Source organism: Schistosoma haematobium, assembly GCF_000699445.3.
Source record: "Schistosoma haematobium chromosome Unknown HiC_scaffold_142, whole genome shotgun sequence".
NCBI classification, from domain to species: Eukaryota; Metazoa; Platyhelminthes; class Trematoda; order Strigeidida; family Schistosomatidae; genus Schistosoma; species Schistosoma haematobium.
Genome location: NW_026137027.1, coordinates 1 through 19,449, shown reverse-complemented (window position 1 = coordinate 19,449; position 19,449 = coordinate 1). Strand labels below are relative to the sequence as shown.

General features: G+C 40.5%; 1 protein-coding gene across 1 annotated transcript; it reads left to right on the top strand.

Annotated features, from left to right (window-relative positions):
* Positions 1-1,623: 1,623 nt before the first annotated feature.
* Positions 1,624-17,650, top strand: MS3_00002506 (uncharacterized protein). The gene is made up of 7 exons (XM_051210107.1): positions 1,624-1,710; positions 10,175-10,352; positions 10,391-10,586; positions 10,626-10,701; positions 10,742-10,881; positions 13,818-14,784; positions 15,072-17,650. The coding sequence occupies exons 2-6, from the start codon at positions 10,176-10,178 to the stop codon at positions 14,714-14,716; spliced, it is 1,488 nt and encodes a 495-aa protein (XP_051064116.1). The 5' UTR covers positions 1,624-1,710; position 10,175; the 3' UTR covers positions 14,717-14,784; positions 15,072-17,650.
* The last annotated feature ends 1,799 nt before the right edge of the window (positions 17,651-19,449 follow it).

Here is a 19,449-nt window from a genome sequence, read left to right as displayed (position 1 = left end):
AAGGTTCCGAACCGTATCAGCATGGCAAGATGAAATCGACAGGATGGATAGTTAAAGTAATAGTATTATCAATTATATTTGAAAATTTAAAACCAATAGATAAGTGATAAACAGAAAGACTAAACATCAGAGAGCATGGTTTCAAGAAAGAATAAATTCGAGGATTAAAATGTATAAAGTGAGTAAAATCAAGACTTGAAGGGAGGGAATGAGTGAATGGATCTGAACCCAATGGTTGATTCTGACTTTCCGACCATCATCTTCATACTCTATAAGGCGAAATGATAAAAATAAGCGGACACAAATGCAGATGACTAGCTATATGGTTGTGCACAGCCTCACAACCAAAGCAAACATCTAGGACTACCTGAGTTTCCTGCTGTCTGGTGGTGAATTCGCTTTAGATAGTAAACTAGCATGCCTTAATCTAACTAGATCAAGTCTCCAGTATTTTGAAGTACCGTAAAATACGGTGAATACCAGATGAAACTTTACTTGACAATTACCGTAAATCAACGAATGATCGTGTTAATTATTCCTTCACAGAAAAATTTACTATGTCTATGAACGGATAAACTACTTCAGTTTTTCTTCCAGTCTTTTTTCCTGATACCATTTCTCACTGCGATGTATGATTTCTCTGCAACTTCGTCTGATATGATTATTTTTCATTCCCACGACGTGCAGTTGGATATGGATCTATGATTGCAACCCATCACTTCACTCAATTTTCATATTTGTTTCACAGAGGTCAATTATGTGCGGTCTAGAATAGCTGTAATCTTGTTTTCCAGAGATGAATAACTTCATTGTCACCAGTATTACCGAGAAATTCAGGAAAGCCGATTTTACTTTGAAGGTTCTGAGGGTTAACAGCAATGTCATATGGTTGTAATTGCTGAAGAAAAAGGTCTATATTCTGGATACTGAATCCTTCGTCCCACCTTGAGAGCGAGCAGTCATTAACGTATGTATGCCCCATTTAGGGATACTTGAACAGGACATCAATAAATCACTGGAAGGCTTGTGAGGTGTTTCTTTATCCGAAATGCATAGACGAGATTCTTTCAAGTAGAAAAAGGACTTATGATGACAAATTTGGCGTTACCTTCAGCAATCATGGCAATTCAATTAGCCAATTAACAGGTTTGATTCTTGAAAAGACGATCACATTTTTCAGGAAAGCTTATAAATCGTGAAAGTTGGCAGGAAATGGAGAAATCGTGCAGCTTTTATGTCGAATGGGTATCACTTTGACCATTACTTTCGTTTTCAGGGACCATGTGCAAAAGACTTTTCAAAGTGCAGTTTATTGTCAAGTACATCGAAGTTGTTTTCTGGTGCTTTTGAGAATTGAGATAAACTTATAGTCGTGCTGAAACCTTTTCTGGCGGGGATACCTGATCTAGTGTTCTCAGCTAGGGTTGTGTCTGGATACTCGCTAAGCATTAACTTCCGCTATTCCTTCTACAGTCTGTAAGAATCCAAAGTTTATGATAATTGTTCAAAACATGTGACATGTATTTTGAAAGGACTTACTGATAGCAGTATTTGCTAGAGCTTCTGAAAGAATGTTTCAAACACAGATAATAAAGAACTAGTAATTCGTTTTTTCTTCAATATAAATTGAAGTTTGAATGCTCCAGACCTTGAACGGTGACCTTGGACTACCTCATGATGATTGCGTTGGTGTTTCCCCATCCCACCCAGGTACATGAAACTTAGGTTTTATGCAAAAACGATACTATCCAACTAATTGTTCATACAGTTATAACCTATTTTAAACCTTATTTTACAGTATATCATTCGTTGTCCTTGAAATAAAGTGTAAACTGCATAGTAACCCTGAATTTAGTTATTGCAGGAAAAAAGACTGGAAGAAAAACTGCAGTAGTTTATCCGTTCATAGACATAGTAAATTTTTCTGTGAAGGAATAATTAACACGATCATTCGTTGATTTACGGTAATTGTCAAGTAAAGTTTCATCTGGTATTCACCGTATTTTACGGTACTTCAAAATACTGGAGACTTGATCTAGTTAGATTAAGGCATGCTAGTTTACTATCTAAAGCGAATTCACCACCAGACAGCAGGAAACTCAGGTAGTCCTAGATGTTTGCTTTGGTTGTGAGGCTGTGCACAACCATATAGCTAGTCATCTGCATTTGTGTCCGCTTATTTTTATCATTTCGCCTTATAGAGTATGAAGATGATGGTCGGAAAGTCAGAATCAACCATTGGGTTCAGATCCATTCACTCATTCCCTCCCTTCAAGTCTTGATTTTACTCACTTTATACATTTTAATCCTCGAATTTATTCTTTCTTGAAACCATGCTCTCTGATGTTTAGTCTTTCTGTTTATCACTTATCTATTGGTTTTAAATTTTCAAATATAATTGATAATACTATTACTTTAACTATCCATCCTGTCGATTTCATCTTGCCATGCTGATACGGTTCGGAACCTTAGGTTGACGTCCATATTTCCAAGACTAACTAAACGATCATAGTTACCTTTTGTAACCTCCGTTTCATTACTGTAGTACTTTCTAGTTGAAGTCTTATTGTCCCAGATTTGTTGGTCGAAATAGCAGTGGATTCCTTTGCTAGCCACCATCCATTTATGCTTATAATGTTCGTGACTTAAGGCAATATCGAGGCAAGCCACATAGCATGCGCATATGTTAACAAGGGACTGATCAATTGCAGTCCCAAAAATCAATGGTAAGGTTCAAACAACCAAAACAAAAATGCTTTTGTTAAGCTAAACTAGAAGGTAAGAAATCTCAGTAATTGTTGGAAATATTTTTTAAATTAACACAGTTTCCACAAATTGTTTCTAACTTTTCCTGAACACAGTGGGCCGCGAGGGGAACTTAGCTGTAGCTTGGCAGGAAGTTACCTAGTGATTGAATCGAGTCGTAATCAACAAAGTAGAAGATAAAAAGACAAATTAGAAAACAAAATAGCTATTCAAACTCACCAAAAACATGATTTAAAATGTCACTCGTTAGTCAAACTTGAGGTGATTAAGCGTATAAAGACGTCAGGTGACATGGAGTAAAATCACTTTTACTGGTACAGTTCTATTCGCTTTCTGGATTTCTCTAAATTTTGAGGTAGCTATCGTCTTCATACGTCCGTGCGCTAAGCTACTATCTCATAACTAACTTCAGGATTGTAAACGAGACCACAATAATGAGAGAAACAGTTCAGTTGGAGAAATATCGCCACTGGCTTCTGTTCTAAGCCATGTCTGATAACGCCTCTAGTCACTGTGTCGCACCATCGCTAGGACCCCAACCAGGGAGTAGTGAAGGGCCAACAGAAGCCAGTCCTCTACAGTCTCCTTTCATACCACGACACCATGTCATACACTGGCCACCTCTCCGCTTTTTCCAACCGGTCCAAGAGTCGGCAAACAACGCACGACGTGGAATTTTATGGGACATTTGTAGGACATGTCCTAGCCACCGAAGTCGGTGTTTCAAGACAGTGAATTATCATCTCTGTGCCTGAACACACGATATCGAACCTTTGCATTACTAACATGGTGTTGCCACTGGATGTCAGCAATCCTTCGGAGACAACGATGGTCAAACACAGACTTACTTACGCTTGTTACTCCTCGCGAAGGAGCATAGGCCGCTCATCAGCGTTCTCCATCCATCCCTGTCCTGGGCAATCCTTTCCAGCTCCTTTCAGTTGTTATTCATCCTTTTCATATGTGCTTCTATTTCCCGACGTAATGTGTTCTTTGACCTTCCTCTTTTCCGCTTTCCTTCAGGATTCCAAGTTAGAGCTTGCCTCGTGATGCAGTTTGATGATTTGCGTGATGTATGTCCTATCCATTTCCATCGTCTTTTCCTAATTTCTTCAACTGGAAGCTGGTTTGTTCTCTCCCACAAAAGGCTATTGCTGATGGTATCCGACCAATGAATGTTGAGTATCTTGCGTAGACAACCATTTATAAATATTTGTACCTTCTTGATGGTGGTTGTTGTAGTTCTCCAAGTTTCAGCTCCATACAGTAGAACTGCCTTGATGTTGGTATTGAAGATTCTGACTTTGATATTGGTTGAAAGTTGTTTTGAGTTCCATATGTTCTTCAATTGTAGGAATGCGACCCTTGCATTGCCAATCCTTGCCTTTACGTCTGCATCTGAGACTCCTTGTTCATCGATGATGCTTCCCAGGTATGTGGAGGATTCTACATCTTCCAGAGTTTCGCCATCAAGAGTAATTGGATTGCTGTTCTCCGTGTTGTATTTGAGAACCTTGGTTTACCCCTTGTGTATGTTGAGGCCTACTGATGCAGAGACTGCTGCTACACTGGCTGTCTTTATCTGCATTTGTTCATGTGTATGCGATAGGAGGGCTAGGTCATCTGCGAAGTCCCAATCGTCTAATTGGTTCTGAGCTGTCGATTGTATGCCGTGTTTTCCCTCAGATGTCGAGGGGGTTACTGCCGGTCCCATGCCAGGGAAAAGGAGGAGGGTTGGACATGGGGTTAGCGACCCCATCCCGTAGAAAACTAACTCGTTATAAAAACGCTAACCAGGAAAAATAATTCAAACACAGAGGGTCGTCTGATATCCTCAACTCGAAGAAGCCAGTTTTCACAAGTATAGAGCGAAACTGTTTTCATTGACGCGTTGTGGACCCGACCTTTACAACCAGACTAACATCACGAAGGCTCCAAAGATAGCCCAGATTGGCATAAGCCGCTCTGGCTTTCACTATACGTGAATTGATTTCATCACTCACGCCACCACCATCACTTATTCAGATACCTGAACTTCTCGACTACTTCTATCTGCTCACTACTCAGGGTGAGTTCAAGATCAGGGTCCTGCCAGTCTTGTACAAGTACTTTGCACTTCGAAGGCGCAAAGCACATACCATGCCTATGGACACTAATTGCCAACTGATTTCGTGGCTTGGGTATCATCATACAGTAAGACAATATCATCCGCGTACTCAAGGTCGAGAGATCTTTCTCCAGGCAACAGATCCACACTACCATTACCTACATCCACCATCCATCCGGAACGTCATCGATAGCAAAGTTAAAGAGGAACGGTGAGATTGGGCAACTCTGCCTAACCCTACTGCTTGAATAGAACAATGGAGAGAGATGGTTGTATACTCTCACTCTTCCTGAGGTGTTTGTATGTAGGGCTTTTAGGATGTTAATAAACTCCTCAGGTACATCCTTCTCCAATAAACAATCTAAGAGAACGTTCCTGTCCGACGAATCGAAGGTAGCCCTGATGTCAAGCAAGACTACGATTGTTGGCCTGTGATAAGTATGACGGTGTTCTAACATTTGACGGAGGATGAAGATATGATCAATACATCCTCGACCAGAACGAAACCCAGCCTGTTCCTCGCGAGTCAATCTTTCTCGGGTTTTGAACAACCTACGAAGTATGATGGAAGCCAATAGCTTGGACGCAATCGGAAGTAGACTTATCCCCGATAGTTGTTACAGGAACGATGTGAACCCTTTTTAAAGATAGGGACAACTATCGACTCATTCCATGACGTTGGTACACTCTAGTTCTCAAACCTTTGTAAACAACGTCGTCAGTTCCTTGGTCAGAAAGTCACCACCATCTTTAAAAAGAGCCGGAGGTAAGTCATCTGGGTCTGATGATTTGTAACGCTTCAAGAGTTGGAGTCCCTTGCATACCTCTGCCTCGTTAGGTGGATCAGCGGTCATCGACCGTGGAGGACACAAGACAGTCTGACCAAATTCGCTGGAGCAACAGACCAGTTGAACTGTTCCTTGAAAAACTGCCCATCGTCCAAACCATCAGATGTTATTGGTTGGAATATCATCGGCTTCTCACACACCAGGATTCTCACTGCCAGTGACTCGGATGAGTTGGAAGAGTTTCCGGCAGTCACCAGATGCGGCTGCTACCTCCAACTCATCGGCACACTCGGACCATCAGGATTATCGGCCCTTTTCCCAATTTCATTTCGTGACAGTCTCCGTGTACGGTCAAACTCGTGGTTGGCCGGAGTAGACAGACGGGCTTCAATGAGTTGTAAGGAGCCTGTAGAAACCCAGTGCTTATAAGCGGGACATTTCGCGAAGCCGCAAGCGACTTGACTCTCCATTTTGATAGCGTCATGTAATTGCAACCGATGCTCATCTATATTTCTCAGTGGGTTGATAGCTAGCCTTGAACCTAGCTCGGTTTGATATTTAGTTACAACAGAAGCTGCAACCAATTTGCTGACATTGATCCGTTTATGATGATGAATTTATTGGCCATTGAAGCGTAAGGTAAGATTAGCACAAACAAGAGCATGGTCAGCGTCTAGATAAGTACTTTAGAAGGAGCGGCAGTTTTGTACATAACGACGTTAGTGGCAGCTGGTCGGAATGTAATCAGACTTAAGATGGAGAGTTAGGGGGCCAGGTAGCACGTCGGCGATGGCTGTGCCGGTAGTTAGTGCTAACCAGAAACAGGTAGTATGCGCACAGTTGCAGTAGACGGTCATCGTTATATGACCTAACTAACAAGTTTCCATCGGCCACCTAAACGACCCTCTTCTGTGCCTAGCCGCCCGACCTGAGCATTCAAGTCCCCGTCGAGCACCACAATATCCGTCGAGTGTGCTTTCTTTAGAAATCATAGTGAAGAATGAATCGAAAGTCCACGAGTGGAATTCACACTGAATAAATTAAGATGGCGAAAATTCATCTTAAATATATTTTGATTTTCTTCCTTAGTTATGTTTGGGGATTGCCTCATCCATTGCTTTTCGCCCTTCCATCTCATCTGTCCTGTTTAAACACTACTCATGTTTAAATCTTCACTTGATTTGATATTATTTCCTCTTCTTCACTTTTCACTTTATTAATTTGCTTCTCGCGGTGATGAAGTGAGATTTAGGGAGCTATATCATTCGTATGACGTCCGATTTTTACTGACATTGAAGAATGGTTGAACTAGCTTTTGGCTTCTATCTATTTGCTCATCGATATGTTCCCTTGTCTACCAGTACAGTGAGACTTGAACGTAAATTTTGTGATTGCACGCGGCTAGTATCTGTTGCTTTCACGAGACATTATATTCACACTGCATACTCATAATAAAGAAAAAAGAAACAATCTTTTATAAAAAAAAGCTTTTATTGTCTCCAAAACTGGGAAATTTATGTTGAAAATATCCTGTATATGTAGTTTATAACTTTGGGAAAATTGGGATTTAGCATATTAAAAGGGTTTTGGTGGAGTTTTGTTCTCTGAGCTGGATGGTTTGGTCGTGCAGCTTTCATCGTCCTTCTGAAGGACATCATCAGCACAAGCTTCAGATAGAAGTGAAGTGTCCGAATTTCTCCATATGTGTTTCACCTAATGATAACGGATGCACACTACAGGATCCGCAAATACCAACACGTCATAGAGGACCGAAAGATGAAGCTACAAAGGACGCTCACATCAGAACATTTGGAAATCGTGACAACAGCCATTGAGATATCATGCAAACGACACAGAGAACAAAGAAGAAACATCTTAAAGAAAAAACTAATCAAGATCTCAAAACCACCCATGGAAGAAAACACAAACAACTGCGTGATCAATCTTTCAAAACAACCACTAACAAATACGGAAGAACACCTGCTCCAAAAGGGATTAAACTACAATACAAGCGACGCCTCAAGGCTGGAGTTCTTCTCAGCACTAGAGTCATCACTCAAAACTTCCGGAATCAGTGAAGAAACACAACAGAAAATAAGGCAAACTATAGTACCGATAACTTAACAGGTGAAAGAAAACAACCAACTGACTCCACAAGAACAAAAGGCCTTGAAAGAACTCAGAAATAGAAGGGATATTGTCATAATACCAACGGACAAAGGACGCACCACAGTAATCATGGACAAAGAAGAATACGTCAACAAAGCCGAAGAACTAGTCGAAGATAAGACCACATACAAACTGATGGACACAAATCCCGTCAAAAAATTAGACAACCAAATCTCAAAGACTTTAAACAAGCTAGTCAAAGCAGGAGAAATAACAAAACAAGACCAATGGAGAATGAAATCCAGTGGACCAGTACTCCCTCGATTCTACGGCAGACCCAAAATACACAAACCGAACATTCCACTATGTCCAGTTGTAGCACTCCCGGAACGCCAACGTACATTTTGTCCAAAGAAATTTCACGAATACTGAGACATCTAGTAGATTCAGCCAACCACTCCATCAAATCCCTAACACAATTCCTCGACCAAATTAAAGATATTCAAATCAACAACGACGAACTCATGATATCCTTCGACGTAACAGCACTTTTCACCTCAATTGAACCACAGTTAGCAAAAGAAACTATATCCCTGCTGCTCAACAACGACACAAATCTCACTAAATACACGAAGCTTCAAATTCAAAGTCTACTGGAACTCATCGATTTATGCCTAACAACATATTTTCAATTCAACAACAAAATCTACGAACAAACAAAAGGGACACCAATGGGATCACCAATATCAGGACTGATCGCAGAGGCTGTGATGCAAAGACTAGAAGCCACTATATTACCAGTGATCAAGCCAAAAATTTGGATTCGCTATATAGACGACACCTTCGTCATCGTCAAAAGGAATGAACTGGAAAACACTTACAAACTGATCAACAACGTTTTCAATGACATCAATTTCACAATGGAACAGGAGTCAAACAACCAACTAGCATTCTTGGATATATTGATCACTAGAACTGACACAGGAAAACTGGAAACTCAAGTATACAGGAAACCGACCCATACAGATCAAATTCTCAACTACAATAGCAACAACCCAAGAGCCCACAAAATCAACTGCGTGCACACATTGTTCAAGAAAGCGAGGACACACTGCAGCACGAAAAATAAAGAGAAATACCTGAAGGACATATTTCAGAAGAACGGCTACCCAATCAACTTCATCAAAAACACCAACGGCACACAGCATCAGAACCCAAGTCAAGCGCAAAAATCAACAAAAGGATCACCCTACCGTACATACAAGGAATATCAGAAACTGCAACGAGACTGCTGAAAACCTTCGGGATAGGTGTGGCACACAAACCGACAAAATCACTACAATCAATCCTATGCAAACCAAAGGATGAAATAACAAAGGAAACTAAATCAAACATCATCTACAAAATAAATTGTACCAACTGCGACAAACATTACATCGGACAAAGCGGACGCCCCCTCCACCTTCGCCTACATAAACATCAATTAGCGGTCAAACGCCATGATATCTCGTCACTTATATCAATACACGTGGATAACTACGGACACTCATTCGATTGGAAAAATGTAGAAATCTTAGACAGAGGAAACTCCAAAAACACCAGAGAATTTTTAGAAGCCTGGCACTCAGGTCAATCAGCAATCAACAAACATATTGAAATCAATCCAATTTATCAACCAATCAGGAAAATCATGCATAAATATAAGAACAAAAACCAAACCAATGGGAGACACAACCAAAACAAAGAAGTAAACAATGATAAATTTAAGGTCAATAAGAACCAATCAACATCGAGGTGCACAGAACAAGCTGTGAAACACATGGAGAAATTCGAATACTTCACTTCTATCTGAAGTTTGTGCTGATGTCGTTCAGAAGGACGATGAAAGCTCCACGACCAAACCATCCAGCTCAGAGAACAAAATCATCCACCTGAGCTACAAATCTCCACCATCTCAAATATTAAAAGGTTAATTAAGCATTTAGAGGATATCCAGTGTAAGTACCTTTAAACCAGCGCGTACTTCTTGCATAGAGCTTGCAAACGTTAGTTGCAAAACACGAAAGTGGATATTTTGTGGCTTTTCTAACGCCCGTTACTCACCGATATCGTGAATTGATGATCGACATTTGGTAGCTTATCAAAGTACCCGTTGATTCAGATCATACAAGGAACAATCACTATTAAATTTTAGTTTTAATCTTATCATATTGTTTAAAAATGTTGTGACTTAAAATCACAGTCAGATAAAAAGTCCAACTTACATAAAGATCACATGAACTCGAAGTTTACTCTGGTCATCTAATGATTGTTATAAGCATCGCTTGTTTTATCACTTTCCGTTTTGTTCTCCTTTGATGCACACAAATTTCTATGTACTTTTATGATTACTCTTCGTTTTCAGAATGAATAATAGAGGAATCCCTATGTTACCTCGTAGATGGTTGAAATGTCCGCGTATGGGAGACATGATATTAGATATATTCATTCCATTCAAAACACCGTTGGACAATAAGTTTGATCATTTCATCGATCCGGATGATGTGTTTCACGTAGACGATGCATTCAAAACAGCGGAACCGGTAAAGCTCTCTAATTAAACAAATGTTTATTTTTTCAGTACAAACTTGGTCTAATTATCGACTTAACAAAATCTCGTAGGTTTTATAATCGACGCGAAGTAACAGAACAGGACTGTAAATATTTGAAAATAGAATGTAAAGGTAATGAGGAACGACCAACATCAGAACAAGTGAATCTTTTTATACAAATTGTTAATCAATTTCTCGACAATAATACTGGAAATCAGAAAATAGGTATGTGTAATTTTTATGCATGACATCGGTGTTTTTAAGGAGTTCATTGCACTCACGGATTCAACAGAACGGGATTTATGATTATTGCTTATCTCGTTGAAGAGTTGAACTATGGGTATGTTTGGTTAGTCCTTTCCGTTATTGAACCTCTTTAGCGTAGATATAGCGGTTCAAATATTTTCGGATGCTAGGCCTCCTGGAATTTACAAGGCAGATTATTTAGAAGATCTCTTCACACGTTATGGGTGTATCGAGGATTGCCCACAAGCCCCTTCACTTCCTGATTGGTGTACAGGTATAACACAGTTGTTGCAATGCTAATAGGTTTTCAGTACATTCCAAAATTTTGCATCAGGGTTCTATTCTACTTACAAATTGATAAGTAATTTCTTGGCAATAGGTTTCATAAACTAACAACAAGTTGTAGTAGGAATGGATTTTGTTGGCATCTGATCTTTAAAATTCTGTTAATGATTATAAAACCTTTACAATCTTAAATATTTATATTTATTTAAACACATAAACATTGGTACAAGAAGGCGCCGAATAGATATGCGCCACACTTCTTCATTCGATGTGTGTGAGGGCTAGGATACTGCTCGGGTACCGAAACAGGTGGTTTCCTTAGGGGACCAAATCCCGAGTCTTTGACCTAAAATTGTAATCCACAAGGCAGTGGAGCAGCGTCAAGAGATGCAGTCCCATGGTAGTCGGTGACCAACAATAGGTTCATACGCCATTTGTTTCCTTAGGATCTTCGAGCCCATGTGTACCACTGGTTTGGAGTCAAGGTTTTCCAACTCCACTAGGACCCGCATCTGCTGGGATCACCGGGTAGGTAATCGGGAGGTTAGATGCACAGTATTAGTGAATGATGGTAAGCCGGTTGATGAGGTGAATTTTCGTCGACTGAGATGGTTAGGCCACGTGTCACGTATGCCTGAACACCGTTTACATTGTTAATTCTATAGAAGCGTCCAAGTAACCCCGATTGAGGTACGCGCAAAATCGAAGTTCCAAAACAACTATTTGTCTACAGAAAGCGGTTCTCGATTAAATAATACACAAAACTTAGTTACAAACCTCAACTTGTGAGGTGTCTAGGCGTTTAAACGCGTCCTTCAAGAATGAAAATAACAAAGGCTTCCTGTAAGAGTAACATAAAGAATAATTATAACATACGATAGTACAAAGACAGCCGATAGCTGTGTCTAAATTTGATAACAGTTTATGAGCAACCGAAACTCGAACCAAGAGCAAACAATATGGAAACTGTTGCATTTAAACAAATGCACAAAACTGTGGATAACCGTTACAGTAACTAAATTACAGTGATTATAATGATAAATACGATGATAAGCAAAAAATAAACGTTAAAGATATATGTGAACATTTCAGAATGTTACAGTACAACTTGAGTTACAACATAAGTTTGAAAATTGTTGGGCATACAACTGCTTACTGAATATAAATAAGTAGTATAAAACAACATACAAAAGAGTAGAAAAGGAACGTGTAGGAACAATGTAAGACAAATTTAACATATATATATATATATATATATATATATATATATATATATATATATATATATATATTCCCTAGTCTATTATGTGACTTTCACTGTTTTCCAAAGAGCTATAGGGTGGAGTCTTGAACATTATATAGATTCACTGTTTCGTATTTCTGTCCACTCTTCAGAAATATCTTATAGTAACCGACTACTGAAATTAATTATATCATTATGAACATCCATTGTATATATTTTGTTACTAAGTGTATAATATCAGTTGGTTTTTGGAGGAAACTTTGTTCGTGTATTTTTTGTAGAACGTTCATAACGCTTGTGTGTAAACAATATGCGATGCATTTTTCGGAAAGAATGGATTGAATCTCTAAACGTTTAATACACCTTATGAAGTACATCAGAATAAAGTGACTTATCCGTTCAAAAATATGAATTAGTTCGACATAGACGGAGAGTTTCCTTAGCTGATTACACTCACTTTCTAAGACTTAGCGACGAACTTCAGCATTAGTTGCTTTTCGGTCCTAGCACAATTAATTTTTCGAAGACATATGTTGTCTGATTCATGGATCTTCCGATACATTATCCTTGTTTGACTACCATATGCTGTAGCTAAATAATAGGAGCGTGTAGGGATCAAATTAAAAAACCGTCGTTAATAGAATAAACTTTTTTTCATTGCAAAAGTCGTCATAATGCGCCTCGAATAAATTGATCAAGATAGTCGTATGGCGAGGCATCAATAAGTCCCTGTTCTTAAATCTGACAAACTGTCAAGATTTGACCTACACAAACTTTGAGGTCTTCAACGGTCGCCAGTATCCAAGTAGTCATTATCTCTAAGACTTTTGCAAGGACTATATAAAACGGGACATGTATTGCGTGTGCCCAACCACCGACATGTGATTTTTATGGTGTAGGAGTAGGATGGAAGAAAGCAGTTGTTAGGAAACGGGTACTAGGTAAGGATGGCAAATCAATTGATGAAGTAGTGAAACTTCATCAGTTGAGATGACTGGGACACGTGTTACGTATGTCCAACCACCAACCGCCTCGATGTGCTATGTTTTATGGTGTAGGAGTAGGTTGGGAGAAAGCTAGGGGCGGTCAGACCAAAACGTGGCACAAATCCATGAAGTCAATGACAAGTGGACTGAGCCATGCTGGGAGGTGTAGACTACGTGATTGAGATCCGCGAGATGATAGCAACCGATGGTTGAAGACTTTGAATGACATGGCTCAAAATCGTTTGCAATGGCGCAGGTGCATACACTCTTTGTGTTCTCCCAAACTCTAATCTTCTGAATTCTTCATGTCCCTTTTTCCTCTTTCCAAATCTGTTTCACTGGATTATACTCCTTGAATAACATCTTCAGACCCTAATCTTTCCGATTACTACTTATACTTTTGTTACCTCTACCACCATGGGATTTGAATCGACAATTTATCTCTGTGCTAATGTGGTATGGCAACTTGAACTGACGTACGTACGTACGAAGTTCTACTTTGTTGGCGGACTGAGTATAAAAGCTATCTTACCGAAAACGGATAAAATGTTTGATACAGTGCAATGTGTGATTACGTTTGTATGCAATCCCAAAAATGTTGTGAATTTTGTTAAAACCAGTATGTTTTGTTACTTTATATACTTCTACAATGTGCTAGCAATTATATGAGTAAAAACTTTTGAAATTCGTTTGTAGAGGACGAAGAATACAGTTTACCTACGCCAGCTAAGAGAAAAAACGAAGAATTGTGTACAAACGTGGATAATCAAGAGACAGTTTCCTCATCAAAAATATCACGCCTAAGCGATCATATAGAAGAAAATGTGCCTTTTAGTGTTCCTACAAGCAAAAGCTTTCCTCCACCGCCTCCAGGAAATCCAGATTTTATGGAAGGGGTTTCTAAGGTTGATGTTTTGGCTCAGGACAGTCCAGAAGCACATGAGGCACGCGATTTATCGGACAAACTGTGCAAAATGGGTGGTTTTTTATTTATAGAGGGTCACTTGTTTCCTGCAACCGATTCAACATCTGAAAATGAACAAGAACCTGAGAATTTAGAAGCAAATCGCAGCGAAAAGACTTCAAAACCATCTAAAAGGCCTTTACGTTTCAAAGGTAGTCAACCAGTCTCCATAACACAACGAAATATAGCAGCTCTGGTCAACTCTGATTATTGTGTAACGTACAAGGCTGATGGCACTCGTTATCTTATGCTCATAATGGGTCCTGGTCGTGTCTATCTAATAGATCGGGGAAATTTTGTTTACAAGCCAAATGTTTTGCATTTTCCGACGGTATCGTGGGTTCGCGAAAATGAAAAACGTGGTCCAAATTCTGGTCGTTCAGACTTCCTAAATGATCCTGATGGTCACTTGTTTAATACGCTTTTGGACGGTGAACTTGTACTTTGTCACGACCATTCTAAACCTCCTAACATATCCACATCAGAAATATCTGGAACACCTAGATTCTTAATTTATGATATAATTACTTTAAACAATAAACCTGTTGGTCGGTCTGCATTTTTGAACGTTATTCGACAATTGACAAGCAAGTTATATGGCCCAGAAATACCGGTGGTCACTTGGGACTAGTTGACTTTAGTACGCAATCTTTTTCAGTCAGGCGAAAAGCATTTCGCGCTCTGCAAGATACTGAAGAGGTAAGATTAACCAGTATATTTCCTTCATTTTGATTATAAAATGGACTATATTTAGTCATAACAAACAATTTCCAGTATTAATGTGTGAAATGCACTCCTGTAAACAATACCGCTTCGTAGTTCAGTTTAAGTTAAAAGGAGTGAGTTGATTCACAGAAAAAAACACAGTCCCACCTTTCTTTGAAGTAAACTATTATTATTTTCTTGTAGATTTTTAACTATTTTCTTCATGCACACTATTTGAAATCACATGTCAACAAACGATTATGTTTTTTATTCGGTTCCAGCTACTCAAACCTGCGTTTTTGCAAAGCTTGGACCACTCAACAGATGGCCTTATATTTCAGCCTTGTGGTCCTGAAGATTTTTATGTTCTTGGAACTTGCCCACAAACCTTAAAATGGAAACCTCCAAGTATGAACACAATTGACTTCAAATGTAAAGTGGAATATCAACGAAAAGTTGGGTAAGGCTACAACTTATTCTTCTATTACAATTCGTTTAAGTTGTTTTTTCCGTTATATGTGTTAATGATATGACTTAAGGGATTGATAAGAACATGGAAAAGAATTTGCACCTTTAACAAAGACTATTGTTACTTCTAGTAACTTATCTCTCAATGATCAACAGGAAGATAAGTGGTCCGTGACTACAAAGAATTATTATTTAGGAACAATACAATTTTTTTATATACGTTCATAACCAACCTGAAATCATAAAAGAAAAATTACCGGATTGTTATCCTTCATCGGTCCAACGGCAAAATAAACCGACCAACAAGATTACTCAGATCACGTGTGAAATAGAAAGTCTGTTTCATCAACCTATAGTCTATACTATTGGTTTCTAATTTAGTTACTCCTTATCAATCAATTTATGTAGTGCCAAATCACGGAAGTTTGAAACAGGGCACTAATAAATTTCGAATCGTAAAATCCATATAGAACATTCCCGAATGAATCATTATATGGTAAAGATTTAAATAATAATATTACTTATGCCTGTTACCCCTCGTGGAGGAACATAGGGCTCCCACCAGCATTATCCATCCAACTCTGTTTTGGGCAATTCTTTCCAGTTGCTATTCATCCTTCTCATGTCTGCTCCCAATTATCGATGCAGCGTGTCCTTTGGCCTTCCTTTTTCCTTTTCACTTCAGTATTCCAAGTTAGGGCTTGTCCCATGGTACAGTTTGGTGGTCTCCGCAATGTATTTCCTATCCACCTTCAGCGTCTTTCCTAACTTCCTCTTCATCTGGGAGCTGGTTTGTTCTCTCCCACAGAAGGTTGTTGCTGATGGTATCTGGCCAACGGACATTGAGTATCTTACGTAGACAATTGTTTATAAATACTTGTACATTTTGATGATGGTTGTGCTAGTTCTCTAGGTTTCAGCTCTGTACTTTAGAACAGGCTTACCGTTTGTGTCGCACTAAGCGCTAGAGCTGAGGCAGCACTAGTCGATTGGATCCCCATTAGAAGTCGGTTATGTGCTGTTAGATCAGAAAGTTCCATCAAAGTGAGAAATCGGCATGAGAAACGATGTCTTTCTGTCATCTCCGCCTATGCCCCGACAGATTGCAGCCCGGATGCAGTCAAGGATGAATTCCACTATCAGTTAACTGTTCTCCAGAAAGTGCGTTCGACAGATATTGTAGTACTAGCCGGAGACTTGAATGCTCAGGTCGGGCGTCTAGGCACAGAAGAGAGTCGTTTAGGTGGCCGATGGGGACTCGTTGGTCGTAGGTCAGATAACGGGGACCGTCTACTGCAACTTTGCACAGACCACAACCTGTTTCTGGCTAACACTAACTTTCGGCACAGTCATCGCCGATGTGCCACCTGACGTCCTCCCTCTGCATCTCAAGCCTGGACTCAGATTGATCACATCGCGATCAGCTACCGCTGGCGTGGTTGTGTACAAGACTACCGCTCCTTTTGGAGTACCTATTTGGACTCTGACCATGCCTTGGTCTGCACCAATCTTACCTTACTTTTCAGTGGACAACTAAGTGACCGCCATCAACGGATTGATATTAGCAAGCTGGTTGCAACTTCTGTTGCAAGTAAGTATCGAACCGAGCTAGCCTCTAGGCTAGCTACCAGTCCACCGAAAAGTATAGATGAGCATTGGTTGCAATTGCATGACGCCATGAAAATGGTGGGTACAGTCAGTTGTGGGTTTGCGAAACGTCCCGCTTATAAGCACTGAGTTTCTTCAGGTTCCTTATAACTCATTGAAGCCCGTCGGTCTACTCCGGGTGACCGTGAGTTTGACCATAAACGAAGGAGATGTTACGTACTGAAATTGGGCAAAGCTTGCGTAAGGACCGAGAAGCCTGGTGGTCGAAGCGTGCTAATGAGCTGGAAGCAGCAGCTGCATCTGGTAGTTACCGGAAGCTCTTCCAACTCATCCGAACCACTGGCAGCAAGAAGTCTGGTGTGAGTGAAACAATCTGCGAGGATGATGGGATGCCAATCACTAACATCCATCGACGTCTTGGACGATGGGCAGAATTTTTCGAAGGGCAGTTCAACTGGCCTGCTGCTCCGGCAACATCGGTCAGACTGTCCTGCCCTCCATGGCTGGTGACGACTGATCCACCAAACGAGGAGGAAGTCCGCAAGGAACTCCAACTCTTGGAGCGTTACAAATCATCAGACCCAGATGACTTACCTCCGGCTCTTTTTAAAGATGGTGGTGACTTTCTGACCAAGGAACTGACGACGTTGTTTACAAAGGTTTGAGAACTAGAGAGTGTACCAACATCATGGAATGAGTCGATAGTTGTCCCTATCTTTAAAAAGGGTTCACATCGTTCCTGTAACATCTATCGGGGATAAGTCTACTTCCGATTGCGTCCAAGCTATTGGCTTCCATCATACTTCGTAGGTTGTTCAAAACCCGAGAAAGATTGACTCGCGCGGAACAGGCTGGGGTTCGTTCTGGTCGAGGATGTATTGATCATATCTTCATCCTCCGTCAAATGTTAGAACACCGTCATACTTATCACAGGCCAACAATCGTAGTGTTTCTTGACATCAGGGCTGCCTTCGATTCGTTGGACAGGACTGTTCTCTGGGATTGTCTATTGAAGAAGGGTGTGCCTGAGAAGTTTATTAACATCCTAAAAGCCCTATATAAAAACACCTCAGGCAGAGTGAGGGCATACAACTACCTCTCTCCATTGTTCCATTCGAGCAGTGGGGTTAGGCAGAGTTGCCTAATCTCACCATTCCTCTTCAACTTTGCCATCGATGACATTCTGGAAACAGCTCTGATGAATGTAAGTAATGGTGGTGTGGATCTGTTGCCTGGAGAAAGACTTCTCGATCTTGAGTATGCGGACGATATTGTCTTACTGTGTGATAATGCCCAAGCCATGCAATCCGCACTTAATCAGTTGGCAATCAGTGTCCGTAAGTATGGTATGTGCTTTGCACCTTCGAAGTGCAAAGTACTTCTACAGGACTGGCAGGATTCCAATCCTGTACTCACCCTGGATGGTGAGCAGATAGAAGTAGTCGAGAAGTTCGTGTATCTAGGTAGCTGCATAAGTGCTGGTGGGGGTGTGAGTGATGAGATCAATGCACGAATAGTGAAAGCCAGAGCGGCTTATGCCAATCTGGGCCACCTTTGGCGCCTTCGTGATGTTAGTCTGGCTGTAAAAGGTCGGATCTACAACGCGTCGGTGAGAGCAGTTTCGCTCTGTGCTTGTGAAACCTGGCCTCTCCGAGTTGAGGACGTTAGACGACTCTCTGTGTTCGATCATCGCTGTCTCCGAAGGATTGCTGACATTCAGTGGCAACACCATGTCAGTAATGCAGAGGTTCGGCACCGTGTGTTCGGGCACAGAGATGATAATTCAATTGGTGTCACCATCTTGAAACACCGACTTCGGTGACTTGGATATGTCCTACGAATGTCGTCCCAGAGAATTCCACGTCGTGCATTATTTGCCGACTCTGGGACTGGTTGGAAGAAGCGGAGAGGTGGTCAGCGCATGACATGGTGTCATGATATGAAAGAAAGCTGCAAAGGACTGGCTTGTGTCGGTCCTTCACGGCTCCCTGGTTGGGGTCCGAGAGATGGTGCTACACAGTGGCTAGAGACGTTATCAGATATGGCTCAGAATAGAAGCCAGTGGCGATCCTGCTGTAACCTTCTTTTACTTTCTTCATAAAAAGTGGTTGTGTCTCCCTTAACTGAAAGATTTCTTCTGATTGTACCTTTCCGTTCCCTCATTTCTACCATACTACCTTACACCAATCACTTCGTTATCGTTCTCTTTTTCTTTTGCGCTCATTATTTTTTTCTATTTCTCTTCGAATTCTCATTGTTTTGTGTGGCGCATATATATTGGCGCTCTCTTGTACCAATATTCATGTGTTCAAATAATTACTTTCCACCTCTCCCAGAGTTTCTCCAGCAAATTTGATTGGGTTTGTACTACCTGTGTTGTATTACTGGATATCGCTTCTTCCTTTGTTAATGTTAGGGCTTATTGCTGCTGAGGCTACTGCTACCCTGATTGTATTTTTTTGGTGTGTATGAAATAGAAGAGCCAGGTCGTCTGCAAAGTACAAATCGTCTAGCTGCATCTAGGCTCTCCATTGTATTTCGTGCTTCCCCTTAGATGTTGAGGTCTCCGTAGTCCAGACAACC

Coding starts and splice junctions, on each gene's coding strand:
- MS3_00002506 (XM_051210107.1), top strand. CDS start 10,176: ATGAATAATAGAGGAATCCCTATGTTACCTCGTAGATGGTTGAAATGT. Junction 10,587..10,625: donor TACTGGAAATCAGAAAATAG/GTATGTGTAATT, acceptor GGTGTTTTTAAG/GAGTTCATTGCACTCACGGA. Junction 10,702..10,741: donor GTTGAAGAGTTGAACTATGG/GTATGTTTGGTT, acceptor GAACCTCTTTAG/CGTAGATATAGCGGTTCAAA.